General features: G+C 41.1%; 1 protein-coding gene across 1 annotated transcript in view; it reads right to left on the reverse strand.

The window, feature by feature from the left end:
* Positions 1-2,614: 2,614 nt before the first annotated feature.
* Positions 2,615-21,957, reverse strand: part of Bmper (BMP binding endothelial regulator) — a 230,661-nt gene continuing 211,318 nt past the window's right edge. The window contains exons 16-17 of the mRNA XM_076938811.1: positions 12,409-12,539; positions 2,615-3,973 (exon numbers count right to left, since the gene is read on the reverse strand). Coding sequence (XP_076794926.1) covers positions 3,792-3,973; positions 12,409-12,539 — 313 coding nt within the window. The 3' untranslated portion in view covers positions 2,615-3,791. The remainder of the gene's footprint in view (positions 3,974-12,408; positions 12,540-21,957) is intronic.

Consider the following 21,957-nt stretch of genomic DNA (forward strand, 5'->3'; position numbering starts at 1 on the left):
ACACACACGTTTGTGCACAATTCTCTTTTGTGCCTCTCTGTGTCACAGCCAAGGGACAGGTTCAAAGCTGCCTACTGTCTCAATAACACCTCTCCCTCTGCCTCGAACATTCTTCCCACCCTTCAAGACTCATCTCTAAATAAAAATTCCCCTCCCTTATCCCACTCACTCACCCTTCAAACTTAGCTTGCTCAGAGCAATCTTCAAAGAAACCACACTTAGGATGGATCTCATGCGTGTTTAAGTCATTTAACTATCTGGCTAAACTGCTTGCCTAGGTCAGGGGCGATATAATTACCCACCCTAGTTTCTTTTCCAGTTGCTCTTCTCAGGCAGTTGAATGTCGTCCATTTTTCAGAATTAAAATCCCGGATCCCAAAGATTTGAGTGTAAAGATTTAAAATCAGAGCCTGCTCTAGTTTGCTCCTGAGAGTTACATTGGGAGGAGACTGTTAATTAAAATATGCCGGTGCTTGTCCCCTAAGGCAGTTCTTTCCACACTAAGTGCTTCCTAGCACACATGCTGGTGCCTGTCAGAGCCGGATGACTGTGAGTGACAAGGAGTGAGTGGTGAACGAGATGGGGATTCCACAGTGCACAGGCTCAACGCAGTCCACACAGAGCTGTCACCAGCACGAGGCTGCTGTTCATCAGGCCACGCAGAGCTGTCACCAGCACAAGGCTGCTGTTCATCTGGCTTTATTTGTTTATTCAAGAGAGTTTTACTGACCCTGCCAGTTAATTAGAGTAATATATTCATGGATGTCTGTTGATCCCTTTTGTACATCTGAAACATTTCATAAAAGTTTCCTGTAAGAGCAGTTTATTTATATTCAAGGTCAAGTAGGGGCGTGTGTGTGTGTGTGTGTGTGTGTGTGTGTGTGTGTGTGTGTGTGACTGTTTCTTTCCTGTATGCGCTGGGAGGAGCTTCTAGCATCCTATTTGTAAACAGCAAGTTAGGACATGGTGACAACTTTGACCTGAAGAAGTAATGACTCTCAACATGCCACTGGCTCAATTATTTAAAAATGCATTCAGGGATGTCAAAGGCCCACTTTTCTTCTAGGTCCAAGAGTTTCGGTCAGAATGCTCAAACACTTTCACAGAAACAGGAAGAGGACACATTAAGCCCCAGCCAGAAACAGAATTGCATTTGAACTTTCTCAGTGGCGCTTGTTTCTCATCAGATTTAGTATTCATAGCTGATAGCAAAATGAAGAGTTCTGTATCACGTGCAGATGGAGCAGTGTTGGCCCCTGCTTTATCTCTGTACTTACCACTGGCCAACCCTCCCCACTTGCCTGGATGAGGCATTCTAGAAGGGATCGGGTCATTTTGTCACAGCACCCGACTCTGGGCGTTGGCTTTTAAGAATATCCATTTAAATAAAGCAGGTCTGCTACTAGTGAGTACTTGTTAAGCACTGGTGATGGTCAGGGCAGAAGATGCAGGTGACCACTCTGCTGACTTTTTCATCATCTCCCATCAGCCACTTGTCTGGATTCATATGTCTATTGAAAAACCCTGTGTTCTATCTAATGTCTCTTTTTTCTTAGATTAATTTTTTTTAAAAAATGTAAAGCTGTTAATTTAATTTCCGGATATGCCACATAATCGTAAACTCAAACCACCTAGAATGGTGAATTTGGTCCATGTAAAAGAGCCTTTCTCATTCATCTACCCTGACTGGCCATGATTAAAATGTTGGGAAAGAAGTTGGTTAGGCTTGGTGGGCAAAGTTAAGCAGGCCATGAATGAATCACGAGACTAAATAACTGCCCACAGTTTTTCCTTCTGTATCATTTCCTTTCTGTAGCCTTCTTCCAAGAAGGAAAAGCCCAGAGTGACCTAGAAGGGGACTAAACTCAACCTAAAGGAAACCACATAATTTACAGCAGCTGGAAACTAATCAGGACAGGAGAAATAGCTTGGTCCATCCTTCCCATCAGAAGAAAGCAGAGTACAAGTCTGAAATGTCTGAAAACTCTGGTGCCTCAGATAACCAATTACAGGTTTCTTGTATCCTTAATGAAAATCAGGCCATAGGAGGTAGGAATGTTCAGGTCTGTGAATCACCACCCTGCTCACTACACAACACAGTGTATTCCCTTTGTGTCACTGAGAAGCTAGAGTGTGGCCCGGGTGTTTAAACATTGTTTATCAGGACAAAGACAGTTTGGTCCCAGGCACATGTGAAGTGCTTCACTGAATAAAGTCCTTGGTTGTCTCAGGCTGCACACAGTGGGCAGGTTAAGAACAACGTACAGCAGCCAGCAGCGATAGGACCACATGCTCTAGTGTTAGCAATCACCATGAGACTGTATATTAACTTTGTGCAGAACCAAATACAAGAGGTATTCCAAGAAGAAAAAATCCAAATTAATACCTTAGCTGTCAAAGTGTACATGAAGTCAACACATACACACCTTTCATAAGCAAGGAAGGTAATGTTCAATATATTTTTTAGTACTTTCTGTTGTCTATTCAAAATGTGTTTTATTTTAAAAGAAAGCCACTGTATGGCATATAAGTGATATCTAATAAAATTATTAAAACAGTTACTATATCTAATTTATAAAAATATGATACAAGACACCAGGGAATAAGAACTGTGTTTGTTTAAATCTTAAGCCCTTTATTTACTACAATGCAGAACATTTTACTTTTCAACATCAGTGAGTTGGGGGTGAGGTTTTTTGTTTTTGCTTTTGACATTTTTATTTATCCAACAGAAAACAAGAACCAATAACTGTTAGTAACATCAGAAAATTAAAACAAGTACAGAAACAATTCTCTTTTGGAATGAGACTAAAACAACTGGTCAGCAGATCCTTCTCTCCTGCCCAATACCCACAACATATGAATACGCACCAAACAACACCAGACAGCAATGAGACAGAATAGCTGGAGGCTTTCATTTTATACATCATGGGATAGTGACAAAATGTAGATGGCCCCTAGCCACTCAATGGATTTGCCAATCCTAAATTGCTCTGAGATTCTTTACATGTTGTGCAATGTTTTCTCCAAATAGCATTTCGTGTTTAATAAAATGTCATCCAGACATCCTTTGACTTCAGTGCATGACATACAAATGGTCATACCCATTGCACACATCAATAATGAGGAGACTTGTGAGATGTGCAAAAATGAAAAGAAATACTTTGGCAACATGCTAGTGAAAAACTACATATCCCTTGGCAACTATCCAGTTTTGGGAACAATATCCAGCTCTGACCCAGTGAAGTCTGACAGACTTGCCTTGGTTTTTACTCACTAGAGCTCATCCCCAATCTCATGCCACCTTTCTCTGGCATATGTTCCAGTCTTTGGAAATATGAAATAACCCTAGATAAAGTACCCTTCTTCAAGAAAATCTCACTCAAAGGTCCTGACTCAAATCTTAAATTAATGCAGGCAGGCATGAGGGCTCTTAGGGAGTGTCCCTAGAATGACACATGAATGCACTGTTAAAGATACCTGATGAGTCTGCATGCCATCTTATTAAATTAAAAGCACCTGTGTATTTATATGATGCATCCAATGGCTTAGATATTAGAATTCTAGAAATAATACATGTCTTATAGCAAAAAATATACATATAATAATCCACCTATACTTTATAGAAATGATGAAATGTTTCGAATATATCTATATATCTATATATATGTACACATATATACTCTGTGTATTTGCAGAATCAGGCACACAAATACTACAGTCCTTCACTGGCTCTTCCATGTCAGTGTCAAAGACACTAGATTTCAAAGTCTTATGGACTAGAACAAAGGTCATCGCTGAGGACAGAGGACTGGCTTGATGCACCTTCCCTTATGAAGGACCAGATTCGCTGGGCAGTGGCAACCTGCGATGCAGGGCTTATTGCATGGGCCAATCTCATTCCAGTTGTCACACGTCTTCACACATCCTGGGCCACAAGTATCATACACAGCACCGTGTTTGCACTGGGTAGCTAAAAAAAAGAGGGAACAAAGGTGTTATAAATAAATGGCCATGGTAGCTCACATTCTGCAGGAGACAAGTTTTGTGGGCTATGCAGAGACTGCCACAATCAAAGCTCAGATTTACATCTTAATGAGAGAATAATGAACAGGTAACATTTTTGTTTTGAACACTTTGGAAATTAACAAACCCAATGGGCCAATGAACTTTAAAACAAAAAATAATAATTGTTGAAGCTTTCTATTTCTAGGTAAGAGAGACAATCGATTTCCAAGGCTATTAGAAAATTGGTAAGGTTATTTAGTTACTGCAAAATACCATGACAATTTAACTATGAATAACCCTTTCTGTTACTAAGTTATTATGATGAAAAATATCACACGCAACTATTTCAATATTCAAAGTATATAATCACACACACACAAAAACTGAGAGTATTTGAGATATGTACCACATTTTAAGTCAAAGTGATAGTGTTGAATGAATCAACTTGAGACAAGTTAGAGGAAGAGAAGGATAGTCCCAGATGTAGAAGAGTCAGATGTGTGACCACAGAAGGGCAGCGATTGGCTGGGTCAGCAAGTACTAATGCAGATAAGATGACATAGGCAAGTCCTACCAACTTGATATCTTTGTTAACTTAGAACTGAAATGATCTGGGTAATATTTTCTGGGATGCTGAAAATTTAGGAAAAGACTTACCAGAAAGCAACAATACAAATATTCTGAAAATTTTATAAAAACTTGACTTTTTCAACTCTTCTTAGCTCCAATGACTAAGACAAACGGGGGTTATTCTAGGTAGTGGAAATTGGACATATGTGAGAGTTGAGAGTAGGAATTCTCCAGAAATACCAACAACACTACAAACTTTACTTGAAGTGTTTTTGAACGAAACTAATAACAATGGAGACTCAATTTTCCTTGGTTTAATTTCTCCATTTTAGTTTGCGCAGTGTGAAGACAAACCTGATAAAGTACTGATTCTACGACCATAAGTCTTATAACGTTTGTTTTAATACATCATACCTTGAGTCTTTTAAATAATGCATTTAAAGTTACCGTAAGCACTGTTATTTTGTCCATATTTAACGAATAATGAGTTAATAAGAAGCATTAAGAACATTCTATGATTGCTTCCAGAATTCCTGTAGCTCTAGTGAAAACCAAACAAGGAAAGAAGAAGCTAGGCAAGAGTTATCAATTGTTTCTCATACATGCTTCCTTATTACAAGTTATTTGAAACAGTTTGAGAATCTCTCCCTCCCTCTCATTTTTCTTTCTTCTCTATATCTTTCCTTCCTTTTCTCCCTCTTCCCTGAAACCTTTCCTCTCTCCCTCCCTTCTTTTTCTCCCTCTTCCCTCTCTTCCTTCTCGACTCCACACCCTTCTCCAGACCATTAAAGGAAAACACTGCTTCTTCTTTATGACACTGGATAAATAAATGGCTGGAAATTATTACAGAGCTGGTGAAGCCAGGGCCATGCTTCAGAGCAACTCAATTAGAAAGAACCTCTGAAGATAGTAAGATGGGACCAGGATGTCCCTCTCCCCTATCAGACAGACTGGTGATTTTAACATGAAGTCAGGATTGAGACTAGTCCTGTAAATGGCTTTCACATCCATGTTCCCCATCACTGCAGAGATGGACAACCATTGCTTCCAAAGCAGGCACAAAAAGGAGTGTTCTGTGTGTTCCTACTACTGTCCTTCTCAAACGCCATGGCAAAACATTTTGATCCATGGCTGATTACTATTGGTTTTCTTGGTCAAGGGCCTGAGTTCCCTTTACTTACCTATTCACTGCCTCTCATTCACACATAGCCCTGCTGACTGTGGGTGTCCTGCCTATCCCCTCTGTAACCCCCTCTGCTATCCTGCTGCCTGCACATTCCTCTTCTCCCTCTCTGTTAAACAAAGCCATCCCAATCCCTGTGCTTGTCCCACTCTGGAACGCACTAACACTGTGAACCCACCTCCATCACCACCTTCCACTCCACTGAAGCTGTTCCTTCCAAACTTTTCAGTGGTTACTGCTGACACCCTGAAAGCTTTCACCCACCAAATAGCCACGCAGTCATTTTATCTATTTGGCTTGTGACATTGTATGGCCTCTGGTTCCTCGCTAACCTTTTACAGATGAACTCATTTCTTGGGCACCTGTGCTTGATCTCAGCACTAAATATTAAAATAGCCTCCTAGCCTGTTCCCCTGACATTCTCATGCATGCTCCTCTTTCCTTTCCAGCGCCAACTTCGGGTTTATCCCTGTTTTCTAGTTATAGAGCCCCACATCTTCTATCATTATCTCTTCTAACTCTCTGCCTGATCTAATTTCTTATTTAAATTCAAATGTCACCTCCTTCAAATAGCTTCTGAAAATCCCAGATGCCCTTCTTTTCCCTGGACCTTATAACACTTGGACATTCTACTTGCTTATTTGTTTGAACTGTCCAATAACAGTGCAGTGATGGTGTGTGTGTGTGTGTGTGTGTGTGTGTGTGAGAGAGAGAGAGAGAGAGAGAGAGAGAGAGAGAGAGAGAGAGAGAGAGAGGCAGAGAAACATAGACAGTGACAGAGAGACAGAGAGACAGAAAGAAAGTGTGGGTGTAAGTGTGGGTGTGTGTGACAGTGTGTATATCTGTGTGCATGCAGTTATGTCTTGAGTATGTGAGTGTGAGGTTGACGTGTAAATATGTGTGAGGGTGGTTGTGAGTGTGTGTATGTGTCTGTGAGTTGCTCCAAAATGTCTGTGTGTTTTGTTTTGTTTAAATGTGGATTCTGATGGAACCCCTGTCCTCGACAGACTGAGCTAAGTTCCCAGCCCTGCAGCTGTGATTCTTAGAGAAACTCATAGGATTCTCTCGTAGTTCTTTGAAAAATATATCAATTTCTAGTCACATATTTCAAAATGTTTTTCTCAGTTTGCAGCAAAATCTATGTAGTGATAGATTTGAATGATTCTAAAAGTCACTATGAGGAGCTGAACTGAGGCCTGGGCTCCTGGGGACAGAGCTCTCAACCCTATCCCTCAGGGTTCTGGCACAGGACTGAGCACAGGGGATACTCCAGCACATGTTTATTAGATTATGTTTATATGTTTGCTTGTTTATCTCTTCCCTAACTTTGGTGGTTTCATGGTAATGACATCTAACCTTTTCCTCTATGTCCAACACGGATTCTCTTTGTTGATGGTCAAGTTCATTTCCACACTCCCATTCCTTGCCTGTCTATGAGCTTTTGTCCACTCAATACTTTGTCCTTTAGCTCTTGTAGTTACAGGGACATTTCTCAGAAGATTCTCTCTATCCCATGGTCTCCTTTCCTTATAGATATGACTTCTCCTGTGTCCTCTGTCCTAAAATCCCAATTCTTTTTTCTAGACCCACCATGTAGCTTCCCGAAAGGACCCCTTATCTTTTCCATGTCAAGCACAGGCATCTTTTACAATCTGAGAGTGAGGACGAAGAAGTACAAGGACCAAACAAGATCTATCATAGTGTCATCTCCATTCCAATTGAAATTAAATCAATAACCACCTATTGAGTATCTGATATTAAGCTTGGGGAACAGATGTGAGCCAGACATCATTTTTGACATCCAGATCCTGGGCTCAGAAGCAAAGAGGGGACACTGACATGTACCCAGATCCATAATATGACGTAAGATGCACAGTTCTAGAGAGAGAAAGCACAAGACAGTGGAAAAGAAGAGAGAAAACTTTGCCTCAACACTGAGTGTTGGGTGAGATCAGGGGAGACTGAAGAGAGAAAAATTCCATTAAAGTAAAGTAAGCAGGGGTTTGGTGACATAGTTCAGTAACTGCTTAGTAGGTGCAAGGCCAAGAGTTTGAATACTAGCCGCGCAAATCACCACCACCACCACCATCATCATCATCATCATCATCATCATCATCATCATCATCATCATCATCATCAGTAGAAATTTGTAAAACCAAAAACATTAGAAAGAGCTTCCCTGATAAAAAAGATCCATTGCTCAGAGATTAGTGCGGACCCAACCAGGTAACACAGGTGTGATCCTTGGACCAGTGTGCATGGGATAAGGAATAGTCCTTGCCTTGGTAGGTGAGTAGGTCTAGGTTCAGGAGGGAGAATGATGACAGAGAAAGGCAGAGCACCAGGCCAGAGCCAGAGAATGTAGAAGCCCTCACAACACCCTGCAAAGAGAAAGCTTGGACAGCTTTTAAGCCAAAGAATGGCGCTATCGGATTGATCTTCATTTCAGCACAATATGTATAGATGATCCTAGGAAGCAAGTACTGACTGGACCCATTGTTTACCCTCTATGTTTCCCTCTGTTTTTCAGACTCATAAAAAAGTATAAGTTTTAAACACATATATGGTTTTGTTTGACCCCATGCCTTTGAAAGTTTTCATTTGATTAAATCATTTTTCTCTTTTTCAAAATCAGGAAACTGCCAGAGTAGCAGTAAGGTTTCGTACTCATGTAGTCTCCAGGGACCTTCATCAGCTATAGTGATACATAAAGATGTTACTCAAAGGTTTACCAATTTGTTCAATAAGACACCCTCTGTGCCCTCTGGAACTAAGCTGTTTCTAGGTTCCACTCTTTCGCCCAGATGCTGCTTGATGTTCACAATGTCTAACTATGCTTTATGAATTCACAGGAGGGACCCAGTGAGCCAAAGATCAGTTCTGGGTACAGCATAAGGACAGAGTAGGTGTAGGGGAGTAACTAGAAACAGCTGTGAGATGTGTAAACAAGAAAAGAAGACAATTGCTCAAGCAACACCCAATATCCACAGGACTGCAGAGGAATGCAGAAGCCAGCCCCTCTTCCATGTACTAAATCTGTTGGTGAATGTGCAGTGACAGTTACTGTCAGCTGCAGGTACAGGGTTAGATATTTTGCTAAGGACAGCAATGTAAGATATAAGACACAACATCCTAAAATTTTTATGGAATCAGATGATTCTAAGAAACACCTACCAGGAATCAAGGGACTGAGGTTTAAAAAGACGCAACTCTATTCACCCCTTCCCTTTAGTTTGTTTGCTTCTCTGTGTTCTAACAGTGATCCAATTACCTTAACTTCTAACTTTCTAAGCTCTGAGACATGAGTAAATTGTTTAACATCGTAAGTCTCAATATCTTTATCAACAAAACATGTTGATAAGCAGTTCATAAGTAGGTTCTCCAACTATACCTCGTGAATTCAGAGGAGGCATCTCGGTTCTCAATGTCTTTATAAATAAGACATGGTAGAGTTCATAGTATTGCCATCTAGGTTTTTATGGGCATGAAATATGAAGAATACATCCTAAAAGGCTAGTAGACTCCTCAGCAAAGGGAATACTACTAGAAAAATAGCAGAATCTAAAAATGGTTGTTATTAAGCACACAAAGTTTCACTGCGGTTATTAGCATTATTGATTTTTTATTTAGTAATTCTCAGGTTTAATTTGAATTGCATTAGGCCCTCTGGGCACAAGCAGTGGTGTGTCAACAGTGGTGATGGGGCTAAAATCCAGGAGAACCTTTAAAATGTCACTTGTGTATTTGCAGTTTCCTTCCTCATTTGTTTCTCATTTGTTCAACTCCCAATTTTTTTTGTACTAGAAACCACTTTTCTGTCTTAGCAGCCATTAAGTGCTACCATGACTCAGAGCACCTCAAGGCTGAAACCAAGTCAATTACATTTTTACAATCTTCAATATCCTAGATGAATCTGAATAAAACTCTGTGAGAGAAGCACCAAGCTCTGGGAGTTTATTTTTCACTGTACCAACTGACAATCTGTGGAAGTCTATGGTGTGTGTGTGTGTGTGTGTGTGTGTGTGTGTGTGTGTGTGCCATGTATATGTGTGTATGCCTGTGTACTCATGCATGCTGTGTGTGTGTGTGTGGTATGCATGCCTCTATGTGTGCGTGTGCATGTCTTTGTGGTCTCTCTCTCTCTCTGTTTCTTCCCATGTGTTTGTGTGTGTGTGTATGTGCATGTGTGTGTGTGTATGTGCATGTGTATGTGTGTATGTGCATGTGTGTGTGTATGTGTACACTAATTTTGAAAGGTAAATGAAACTTTTTAGGTGATAAACCAGCCTACCTCAATCTTAAGCTTCAAAGCCATCTTATAGTAAAGCCAAACTAGTTTCATTACTGTTTATGACTAAATATGAAATAAAAGGCAACCATGCCTTTATTTCAAAAGGTTGATATAGCCATATTGTTATGACCACCTTGCCACCATGTCTTTGCTTCGAAGGCTATTATAATTAACTTGTTATGCTTATGTTCTGATTCTATAACCTTGCCTGTTTGACCCCCAAATCCCCAATTTGAAAACTCCCTACTCCTGAACTATAAAAACCTTTATCTCCCCAATATCCAATGCTGATCTCTTAAACCCTGCCTTTAGTAAGAGACACCCCATGTACATGAATTTTTTAAAATGTGTGTATGTGTGTGTGTGTGTGTTGTTTTAATTAGTTGTTTGCTTCAATTAATTTGGACATGGTTTGGATTGGAGGTCTTTTTCCTTGCATCTGTGGAATTAATGTTGAGAGTATTTTTCTATTACTAAAGGTATTCAGTCCCTAAAGTGAATAAGTTGACATAGAAAGTGATGCCCTCAAATGCATCATGTGCACTGGAATGATGCTCAGTATAGCCCCGGGCCAGGAGAAGAGGGTTCATGTATTCTATTTCTACTAGAATCTGAACCAAAGCACCACACCAGCTAATATAATGGACAGAATTCTGCTAAGGCTCTAATACAGCAGGATGGATGGGTTATTGCCTCCATCTATTTTATTCATTTTTCTGGAAGATTTAGGGGAAGGAGAACTCAAACCAAGGGAACTAAGATTAATGGTGGCAAGGAGGAGTCAATCCTAAACAAGCATCATTCTCTCATATTCGACCAAGCATAGGAGCCGTAGGTCAGAGCTCAGCCACTTGCATCACTTGGCATCAGCTTTGGCTATGAGTGGGATGAACTGCCTTCTCATTCATGGTCAGACCTAAGGCTGTTACAACTATCTTGCAGTTATAAAAATCCAAGGCTTGTTACTCGTTGGCAAATCTGGCCCTTTGTACCAAAAGGTTTCCCAGTACTTGAGCTTAGATGATTCAGTCTTGCAACCTTCAACTTTAAGTAACACTCCTGTCACTGGTTAAACTTTTGTGACCTGGACACTCTTCAAGATGATTTATGCACACAGCACAATATTCACACCTTAGTATGGTGAAATTCTACAATAGTCCCTTATCTCCATGGTGGACATCATCATTATCTTAACCCAAGACACCATCAGTTATAGACCATGACCCCTTCGATGGTTTTTTCTCAGCCACCTGTGTTCAACACAGGCTCTCTCCAATCTATTTCTATGCACCACACTATAAAAATAAGTTTTCTTAAGTCCCCACTGGTTTTCCACTTTTCTTAAAACAAAAGCTAGATTCCTTTCTATGCTCTGGAAAGCTTGTACATTGCAGCTTCCTCCCCACCCATTTACATGTGTGTTCCCCTTTCCTTGGATCACCAGGATCAAGCCAGAACTGAGCCCTTCACAGTGTGAGAAATACTGGGGTTTTACTGCTCTGTGGCTGCTCACCCTGTTCCTGTGCACAGACTGTTTCCTTGACTCCCTTCAGTTCTTTAGCATCACATTAAAGCCCCATCTCTATTAAGGAAACTTACCCCTTTACACTGTCCAAGTGGCTACCCACCCTTTTCCATTTGCTTTCTACAAATCTGTACTATTTGTTCTTTTTCCATGCTCGACTATTTTCAAGTGTTGTAAGTCTTTGTTTCTGTCTTTTCTCACAAGTCAGCAGCACTTCAAAGATGAGGAACTCATTGTGTATGGTACCCACAGCATCTAGCACAATGCCCAATGTGTAGCCACTTTATAATATGTGTTTTTGGATGAAGAGGGGCTTCTATTTTACATATATCAAATGAGCTAGTTATTGAGGGCAGAGAGCTAATAAGCATTGCTTTAGGAATCTGCCTATCGAGGGGGGAGAAACATTCTTCTGGGGTTTGTTCAACAACCTATTATAACAGATCATGTTTATCCTGAAGACCTTAGATGACTGTAATGGACCTGAATCCTTTTTGTTCCACACATGATCCAAGTGAGTTGTGACTGTCCATGTTCTAAGCACATCCAGCTGTTAGCTTGAAGTTGGGAGGATTTTGCAACAGTGGAAATCCTTAAATTGTTAAAATGTGCATGTCACAAAGCATTTGTCTTAAGTGCTGTCTACTCTGCCCCATGGGAAGCTCCTGGGTTTTGTCAAGTTGCAAGCCAGTTGAATCGCCGATGGGATTTCCTGTTGGTCAAGGAGGAACATGGATTGTTCACCCTAGCACCTGCACGGCTCTCCCCTCCACTGTTACCCTGACCGTGACAATGACCTACTGTTACATGGTCCGTCCAGGGCTTTCTTACCTGCACAGCTCTGCTGAGGTTCCCAGTGCACTTTGATGCCTTCTCTCTGGCAGGCACGAGTATACGCCAGAAATGACTCACAGTAACAGTTTTTATGGACTGGACATTCACACATGTCTGTTACACAGGACCTAGGGATCACAACAGAGAGAGAATATTATCTTAAGATGTCAAATTATCAAAGACCTGAAAAGGTTATCTGTGAGAAAACGTTAGGTGGATACCTAAAAATAAGTATAAAAATTCTGTAGACAACTGTGTGTAATGAGCCTAAACATACTGTGATATCAGGTTTTCATTCTTTGAGAGGACTGTGCCAAAGAACTTGTTGCAATGTCAAAAATGTTCTAATATTCCCACTGTTCAAAGAAGTAACCACTCCCTGTATTTGTCTGCTAAGGAGTTGGAGCCACTGAGCAACAGAATGTCTGATTTTACTTAATTTTAACTTATATAGATGTAAATAGCCACTGAATATAAACTGCACTTAAAAGCTCTTGGAGCATAGATATGCTGCCACTTGTAACTGTAATGGCACACAAAACGATTGGCTCTACTCTAACACAGCCAAGAACACCAAGTAACTTGATAAAAGCAGGAGAGCCCATGGCTTTGGGATGTGCAATTAGCATCTACTCTTGCAAGGTCTTGCATCCCAGTCTCCTCTTCAGGATGCCAGTTGACACATTTCCAAGAAAGCAAACGTCTCAGATCTTTAGTTAGGCTGAGTAGGGGAGATGATTGAATCAGTATCTCCCGTTTAAATTTAAATATAAAAAATGAATGACCAAGATAACAATTAAGCTGAAATGTGTTTAAAGGCAAAAAAGTTCTCAGATGTCTTGACTAGACAGGCCTCATAATGAACTTACATCATGATAGAATATTACAGTTTACAAAATGCTTTGCCAGATGGTCTGTCACAGAATAATAAACAAGGCCTACTGAGCAGAGTTCCTGTGTTATAAATGAAGAGATCACTTTACAATAAATAAATAAACGTGCCCAAATTCATACTTTTAAGTGGTGAAGAAGCAAATCAAAATTGCTTACTGCCTTTGACCATTCTACATTTATCATGTCACGCTAAGTTCCTCACCTCCGCAGGCAAATATATCACTCAACAACTCTAAGTTGACTTTTATGTAAGAGAACTCCAAGGTTAATAAAATTAAGCTAATCTTACTTTTTTTTTCTAGTCTTTGTTCAGCAATTTCCTTTCTTGCCGAACCAATTTCAAGGCTGAATGCATAAAAATAATCAAGATTTTAAGTGGCACATATGATCCTGAAAAGTATTCGGGCCATGGCCATCCAGTGCCAACTTACAGACATCTGTCTTAGTATACAACTAGTTGAAGAGAGAGGTAAGTTAGCCCTAGGCACTAATTGGTATCCCACCTGGCTATGAGCAAGAGTTAAATATCAGAGATTATATTCAGGAACTGATTGCAGTCCAGTGTACCTGTGCACTCCAGCACTCAAGCATACTTTCTTGAGAAACAGGGACTAACAGACAAAGGAGACCCAGGGCTGAGACAAAAAGAACCTTTTGCATTTCACTGATGACTGTTGCCTTAGACACAAACGCCAGGACTGAGAAGCTTAGCTCTCTCCTTTTTGTAGTGGTCAAAGATGCATTTCTTTGTTATTTCTTCATTTGTTGGATCCACCTTCATTAAAGAAATCCTATGAAATCGTATTCCAGTAAATGTATCCAGGCACCGAATACACAGCAGTGTCTTTGCCCTGGGTGTTTCTTCTGGATTTCCAAGGGAAAGCCAGATTCATCTTGTTCTGCAAGCAGCCACTCCATATTGCCTGTGCATCCTCGTCGACCTCATCTCTCATGTTTCAGTTTTCATTCCAGAAAACCTCACATCTATCTATCGTTATCATGTGCAGACTCTATAGACAGCATCGTTGGCTGTACCGGGCTATATCTTTATTGTCATTCCTACTTTGCATCTCTACTAAGCTTTTGTCTCCCTCTTTGTGGCCTCTGTAGATGTCTTTCCCCTGTATCCACAGGTCTCATTGGCCTGGTACAGGTAGGATGTCATCTAATGGTCCCGGTCAATGATAAAGATATATGGGAAAGGGGTGGTCCAAATAAACGTTTTTATTCTTCAGATGAAAAGTTTTACACCTAAAAGAGTAGTAATCCATGCATGTGAAATGAGTTTTCAGACAGAAGGATTTTTCAGAACAATAAAGTCTAAGAAAAGAGGCGATAATCTACACCGCCCACAATAGAAATCCATTTAACACACTTCGGTGACTGTCCAATAAATACTCTGAAGCCATTACACTGATGTTTTGGAAATATTAAAATATCAAACAGTGTTAAATTTAATATTGTATAATCATAGAAACAAAATAAAACAGATATGCTTGAGTGTTCACAATGGCCAGCTTGGGGAGGTGAAATTAGAACCCTCATTGTTTTTTAACTCTCTCCAATTAATACATCTTGTGCCTAAATAGCTAAGTACCAAAAGAAACATGGAGTATATCAGTATTTAAGTCATAATTTAGGAATCTGAGTTGTAAGATAAAGTGAAACAATCAGAGAAGTTCACAGTATCCAGTAATTCATCCTAGTTTTTAAATAATTCTGCTAACATATTTCCAGGCTCTCATGAGACCTTCTGAAAGAAACTGACTCTATTCACTTAGTGTTTCCTCATACTGTCCCCGTGATCCTGTGAACCTGACATCCAGACAGATGGAACAGATACCACAATAATTATACATACTTTTGCTAGTTGCAAGGAAATTTATTACTGAAAAACTAAAAGCATGTTGAAATGTACTTCAAACCAACCTCAGGTTCAGGAGGGGGGATAGGTGGTTATTCAACTGTTCTGTTCATGTTTATCATACCTAATAATTCAGTATGAGGAAAATGTAGTTTATGACATGTGGCATTGAACTGACATGCATTTCTGGGAGATTACTGTCTTTTTTTAATTGATATGCATCAATACTGTATAATATAATATAATTCCAGGCTATATCTTAAGTAGCAAGGCTTTAATGACTTTTATTGTTGCTGAGATTTATGCCTTTTATATTTCTGCTTTTACAACATTCTCATGTCATGATTATGTCCTAATAAATAAGGAGTTTGTCAGGAGACTCAGCTGTCATTGTGCCAGAGGGGAGACACAGCTTCTACACTGAGCTTTGCAGAGAGGCTCTGAGGGTAGAACTACTTGCCTACTCTTTGGGTTTTCTCTGTAAAGCACATAACAACAATGGGTGTGTAGAGGAGGGAAAGGGGGGAGAGATGCCAAAGCTATTAGAAAAGGAGAAAATAAATTCACGTAGAACTTCTGAATTCTTAGAGGGAGAGTCAAAATCTCCTGTTGGTTTCTCTCCCAGAGGAAACAGACTGAAAAAGAAATGCCGTGTCTGTCACTAAACAACTCTGTGGAGAAGAAACTGGCCAATGATCAGGCATCCTCATAAGGCCCCTTGCTCTTGGTATGACAAGACAGGGTCCTGGAGGGTCCCCACCCTAAGACTGAAAGCACTCCAGATCAGAATCCCAGATGTTACTCCTGGAATGAGGAAGCCCACAGTGCCAGTTGGCTTCCAACTCAAACATCATCATCAATAGGAAGAATGCTTGTGTTAATATTAAGGTGCAGCCACCAAGCTTCCAGTGACTGCCAGCTGATTCCTCAGTCCTGAGTGAGGAGAAGCCTGCCTGATGAAGTATCTCCCATAGACCCCTAGGAAATACAGTACCTAAGTGACCTTAACTTGTTCAGATGAGCAGATGAATTAAGGTTTGTTATCTGTTCCTCTTTCACTAAAAGCCATGCCTTGCTCTCTGTCTCTTTTGTTCAGGGATGTTTGTATGCCTATTTCTTTCTCACTTCCTATAACTCAGATGAAAACTAATTCTTTGTCTGAGTCCAAGACAGCAATCAATCAAACAAACAACAACAACTGTGAATCTGTGGACTCCTCTCCACTTTCTGATTTTCTTGATGACCAGCTCTTCTTTAAGGAGATGCTAGGAATTGATTACAATCAAACCAAGCTACTTTTTTCAATTTTTCTTAGGTTTCTAAACAGGTACCATTTTATTTTATTGGGTATTTTGAGATAGGGTTTCGCTGTGTAGCCCCGGCTGTCCTGGAACTCACTCTGTAGATCAGACTGGACTTGAACTCAGAGAGATTTACCTGCCTCTGCCCCTCTGCCGCCCCTCTGCCCACCCTCTGCCCCTCTGGCCCCCCTCTGCCCCTCTGCCCCTCTGCCCCCCCCTCTGCCCCTCTGCCTCCCCTCTGCCCCTCTGCCGCCCCTCTGCCCCTCTGCCGCCCCTCTGCCGCCCCTCTCCGCCCCCCCTCCGCCCCCTCCGCCCCCTCCGCCCCCCTTCGCCCCCGCCCCCGCCCCCGCCCCCGCCCCGCCCCTGCCTCTTGAGTGCTGGGATGAAATACCCAGCCAAAATGTGTATTTTTTTAATGGTCTGGCTACAAAAATAAATAAATAAATAAATCAAAAATATCAAGCCATGTCAGACACCACCCTAAAAAGCAGATAGCTTTTCATGGTGAAGAAGTTACACCCATCACAACCTCAGGAGTAATTGCTGGAGTTTGGGAAACTTGTGTTCCTAATTGATGTCTTATTTTATCTGTTCTCAAGTACAACCTATTCATTTTCAAAAGACCCTTCAGCAGTCCGATTGCATGTATCAGTGTCTTTGATTGTTCTCCAAGGCCTGCAAATGGACAGGAGTGGAGAATGGAGATCCTAAATCTTTCTATGCCCATTTTAGACAGAAGACGTCAGATTCACTTGATGTCCAACTCCTAGATGATTCTGAGCTCCAATTCTTGAGGGGATTTGCTAGATACTGAGTTTTATGTTAGCAGGATGAAAGCCATTAGGGCTGGGCCCTCCTTCATAGTTAAGAATTTGTCAAAAACAAAGACTGCAAGTCGAAGACTTGGAATACTGGTCAAAATAATGTAATCTGAGTCATATTTCCGACCCAAAAGTTCACTAAGAGATAACCATTTAAATCTTATGAGATTATTATTTAGTTGAAGGCATGCTTATACATGACTCCCCTGTAAGACTTGATTCAAGTGGGCCTGTCAATCAGCTTCACAAGAAAACCCCTCAAAAAAGTTCTCTGTTTCAAATGTGGATCAGCATGATGGCCCTTTTGGACACTGTCTACCCTCACGCCTTGACAGTGCTCCTTTTACTCTGCAATGAACTCTCTTCTACACTAATATAGGCATATCTGCAGATTTGTATACATATTACATTTATGACATACTTAAAAATAACAACAAAAAATTGAGCCTCAAGCATTCTCTTTACAATGTACTTTTCATCCATGACATTTATCTCTTCTAATGTATATGGACATGGCTTTCTCATTCATCTATCCGGCTCCTGATATTTTCCTACAGGATCTGTGTGTATGGGTCATACAGCAAAATCTCAAAGGGGCACCAAAAGTAACACATACCGGCACAAGCCATCTTCCTCCAGCTCCCCCAACCCCCACGTGTGTTTCTCTTCTCTCTCTCATTCTCTCTCTCTCCTCTCTCTCTCTCTCTCTCTCTCTCTCTCTCTCTCTCTCTCTCTCTCTCTCAGTGTGTGTGTGTGTGTGTGTGTGTTTGTGTGTGTGTGTGTGTGTGTGTCTGGTGGTAGTTCTACGTCTCCTTGAAAACATGTCCATTTCCTCTCATAGTAGCCAATGCATTACCAACACCAGAGTGAACACCCGTGGTCAGATCAGTTCATCCCAGTTTCTTAGCAGGGAAGCCAACAACATCACTACTCCCTCCAGCAATGCTCTAAAGTACAACCACAGCCCATAAGTGGTTGTCTAAATAGCATAAGTAAATCGTAGGAAAATTAAGTTGTGTCCATTTGTATACTCTCACTAGACACACTGGGCTGGTGACCACTACATTAGACAATTCAGAGACTTTTCTAAACATAGAAAGTTTTCTTGGGTGGTGCTAACTGATGGAAGCCAGCTCCATTAGAACATGGAGTCACCCTTTCATTCACAGAAGGCTTCCTAACTGTAGTCAGATTAAGATCAAGGTTACTCCTGCCTTCTGACTGGTACATCAAAAGAAATTCTAATGATAGTAGAGGAGAAGCAGAAGGAACACAAGTTCTAGACCAGCCTGGGCTATATAATGTGACCATTTCTTAAAAAGAAGAAAAAGGAAAGTTCGAATGTCTTGGCATCAAATCAAGATCCCTAGAAATCTAGAGATCAACCTACTATTCTTACCATTCCCATTTACCAGATCATAGAGGATGTTTTATCAACCCTGGACTTTCTTCCCATCTTGCTCCAAATGTGCTTTGTTTTGTGTATTTTTTTTATGATGTCTGTCCTTCCAAGCTCAGTTCAAACCCTGACTTGCCCAGGAAAGGATGGCCACAGCCTCCTGAGTCCCATGCTCATGACACCTGCAGTTTTTGAGCTTTTGTAACTTCTTTCTCTCTTCAAGATGAGGAGTGTGTCCAGTTCCTTTACATGGAGAATATGTGTTACATTTTTGGGACGTATCCAGAAAAGGATAAATCACAGAAGAGGGAGGCATGATCACTTTGCACAAATCAGAGTTGAGCATTTGCCTCACAGGCATGGCTATACATGGAGGGAGGGGACTCACAGGACCGAGCATTTGCCCTAAAGGCTGTGACTGTACCTGGTCGGGGAGGGGGCTCACAGGGTTGAGCACTTGTCTCTTAGTCCTTGGCTACACAAGACCCCAAGATGAGCTGCTTCTGTAGAAATCCTTTCTGTTCTTATTTTTATGTGGAGCTTCTTACACTCCTGTCCTGTCTCCTAGCTGATTTTTTTTCTTAATTTAATGATTGTGGGAAAATAAGACTTGATGAGATAACTCTGATTTAATAAAATATTTTCAGAAAACACATATTCACTATGGTAAGAATAACATAACATATAGCTTTTTGTGTTATTAGAAATCTTCCAGTAGTGCTAAAATAAACATGGCTGTGCTACCTAGCAACGGCAAAACCAAGTAGATCTCCTGCTGCTTTCTCTGGGTATAAGGGCCATTTGTGCAGAACAGAGGGGACTGCTTCTGCTTCCAGACAAAATGCTGAAAGGACAGAAGGATTAACCTTTGGGATCTCTACTCTGTTTCCAGGAGAACAGGAATCAAGCCATCAGAGACAACAGCTAAACATGGACGAATGCTTTCTCCTCTGCTATCAGAGAGAAACTTTGCCTGGGCTGTAGCTCTCAACCTATATGTCAATTTTTCTGAGACTAGGGATGCATGAGGTAAAACTTAGCAAACTTAGCAGCAGAAAAACAACAACAACAAAAACCCCTAAAAACCCACATTGTGGCCATGACTGGCCTTGTTATTTGTATCTGTTCTTAGAAACTGGTAAAGTGACAGGAGGCAGCCCTGGTCAAGTGGGTCAGCTGCCATGAGACTACTAAATGATGCACTTACACTTTAACCTTTAAAATTCTGCCCTCATTGCTGAACCAGAGATTCAAAGAACCATCTAGGCTTGGTAACAATGGCGAGATGGCCTATTCATATCACAATACTCATTTTAAAAAAAAAGTCTTATCTAGATAGCAGCTGTCCACACTCTCCTCAAAGCTACATGGACACTTAAACACAGTTGCGCTTACCCATCCACTGAACAAGAGGAAAACAGCACTGTAATATGGAAAGAGAGGCTACAGGATCCACTGACATGGATCGAGGTGTGAGTTGCTTTATTAGGTTAATGAAAGAACAGAAAAGCTCGCAGAACCAAAGCAGGAAGACATTTCTATTTGTCTTTCCAGATCCTTCCTGGGCCATCTACAGTTTGGCACCACTGTGGCATTTGTCCACTGTGACACAAATATTGGCCTGAATATTATGACTGCTAGGGTTGGCAGGACAGCACTCCAAATCTGAGCTGCTCTGTAGTGTGTGAACAGAGCCATAGAGTAGTGAGGTTGGGAGTAGAACTGGCTTTTCTTGTTAAAGATACAAAACAGATTTGAAAGAAAGGGCCCAGCCTCACCCTTTCCCTCCTCCACTGTACCCTAGGTTAGACCTTTGGCTGAAATGAAAGGAGGGAGCTTATGAAACTTATTGGAGGCAGAAAGACTAAAGCAGACAGACTTCACCATAAAGGGGAGAGAGAGAGAGAGAGAGAGAGAGAGAGAGAGAGAGAGAGAGAGAGAGAGAGAGAGAGAACAAAGACTAAACTAACATCAAACTCTAAATTAAACAGTCTGTTATGGCAGAAAGCCAGTGCAGTTGAGAAGCTGTGGACCAATTCCATGGGGTGTGGCATGGGCAGCCAGAAGGCCTTCCTGTTGCAAGATACATGAGATGGACCTTGAGCATCTGTGGAATTTGCTTGGTTACAGAACAAGGGCAGGGAAATTCCAGGAAAAGGAGGGGTTGTTGGGTAATGTTTCCAGATCTTCACATCCTAGATTGGACAGTCATGTGGTCAACTTCTCTACACACACACACACACACACACACACACACACACACACACACACACACACACACACACACAGATACACATACAAAATACAAAGGAGTCTCACTGGACAACTGTGTGGCCTGGAGGAACAGCCTGGCAAACCATCTAGCTGTGACATTTCTTTCGTCTAGGGATCCAGTCCTCTAGAGATCAGGTCTGCCTCCTGGAATGGCACAGAATGGACTCCTGTGTGCCAGGCTACAGTGATCCTTCCATTGCTTCCATGGCAACCATGAGTTTACAAGGTTACCTTCTTGCCTTCAGAGTCCTTTCTTCCCTGAAACCTACCCCAGTCTGGCTTCGGGAATAGTGAGAGTACAACTAAGTTAACAAAAGCCCTACCAAACCATCTCGAGAGAGAGTTATTCACAGCGAATGTCTGCTGTAGGCGCCTGACTCTTATACACATTATACTATACTGATCATAGGAAACTTAAAACTACTTAAGACTACAGATGCTGGGTAATCCTGGTCTATTTTCTGCTTTGTGAGACAAGGTCTCCCTATGTAGCCCACATTGCTACAGAACTCTTCACCCTCCTGCCTCTGTCTATTGTGTGCTGAGAATACAGAGCATGCACTACTGCACTTGACACAAATTGATTTTTTAATCATTATAACATTGCCTGAGAGATAAATGGCATTTCATGACTAGCAGAAGCTAGCAAGCATAAGAAACCCAGCACTGGCCACGATCCTCTGATCTGCTTTGGAAGCTGATGTATTTTTTGGACTAGCATAGGTCTCTGTGATCACAGAGACTTATTTTAAAGGTGACAATGCTTACTGTTGTTTTAACTTTTATAATTAATTGGTGTGATCATATGAAATAATGGGTTTTTTAATTAAACTTTTATATATATGCATATCATTGCACTTTGCTCCTGTGCATACACATCCATTACCTGGCCTCATTCTTCAATCCCATTCTGCACATGGGAACACATGGTATGTGTCTGTTTCCCCTCCCATTACCTTTTCTTGTCCCCTCTTCCCTTTGGATAGCATCCTT

Source organism: Arvicanthis niloticus, chromosome 8 (assembly GCF_011762505.2).
Source record: "Arvicanthis niloticus isolate mArvNil1 chromosome 8, mArvNil1.pat.X, whole genome shotgun sequence".
Taxonomy (NCBI): Eukaryota; Metazoa; Chordata; class Mammalia; order Rodentia; family Muridae; genus Arvicanthis; species Arvicanthis niloticus.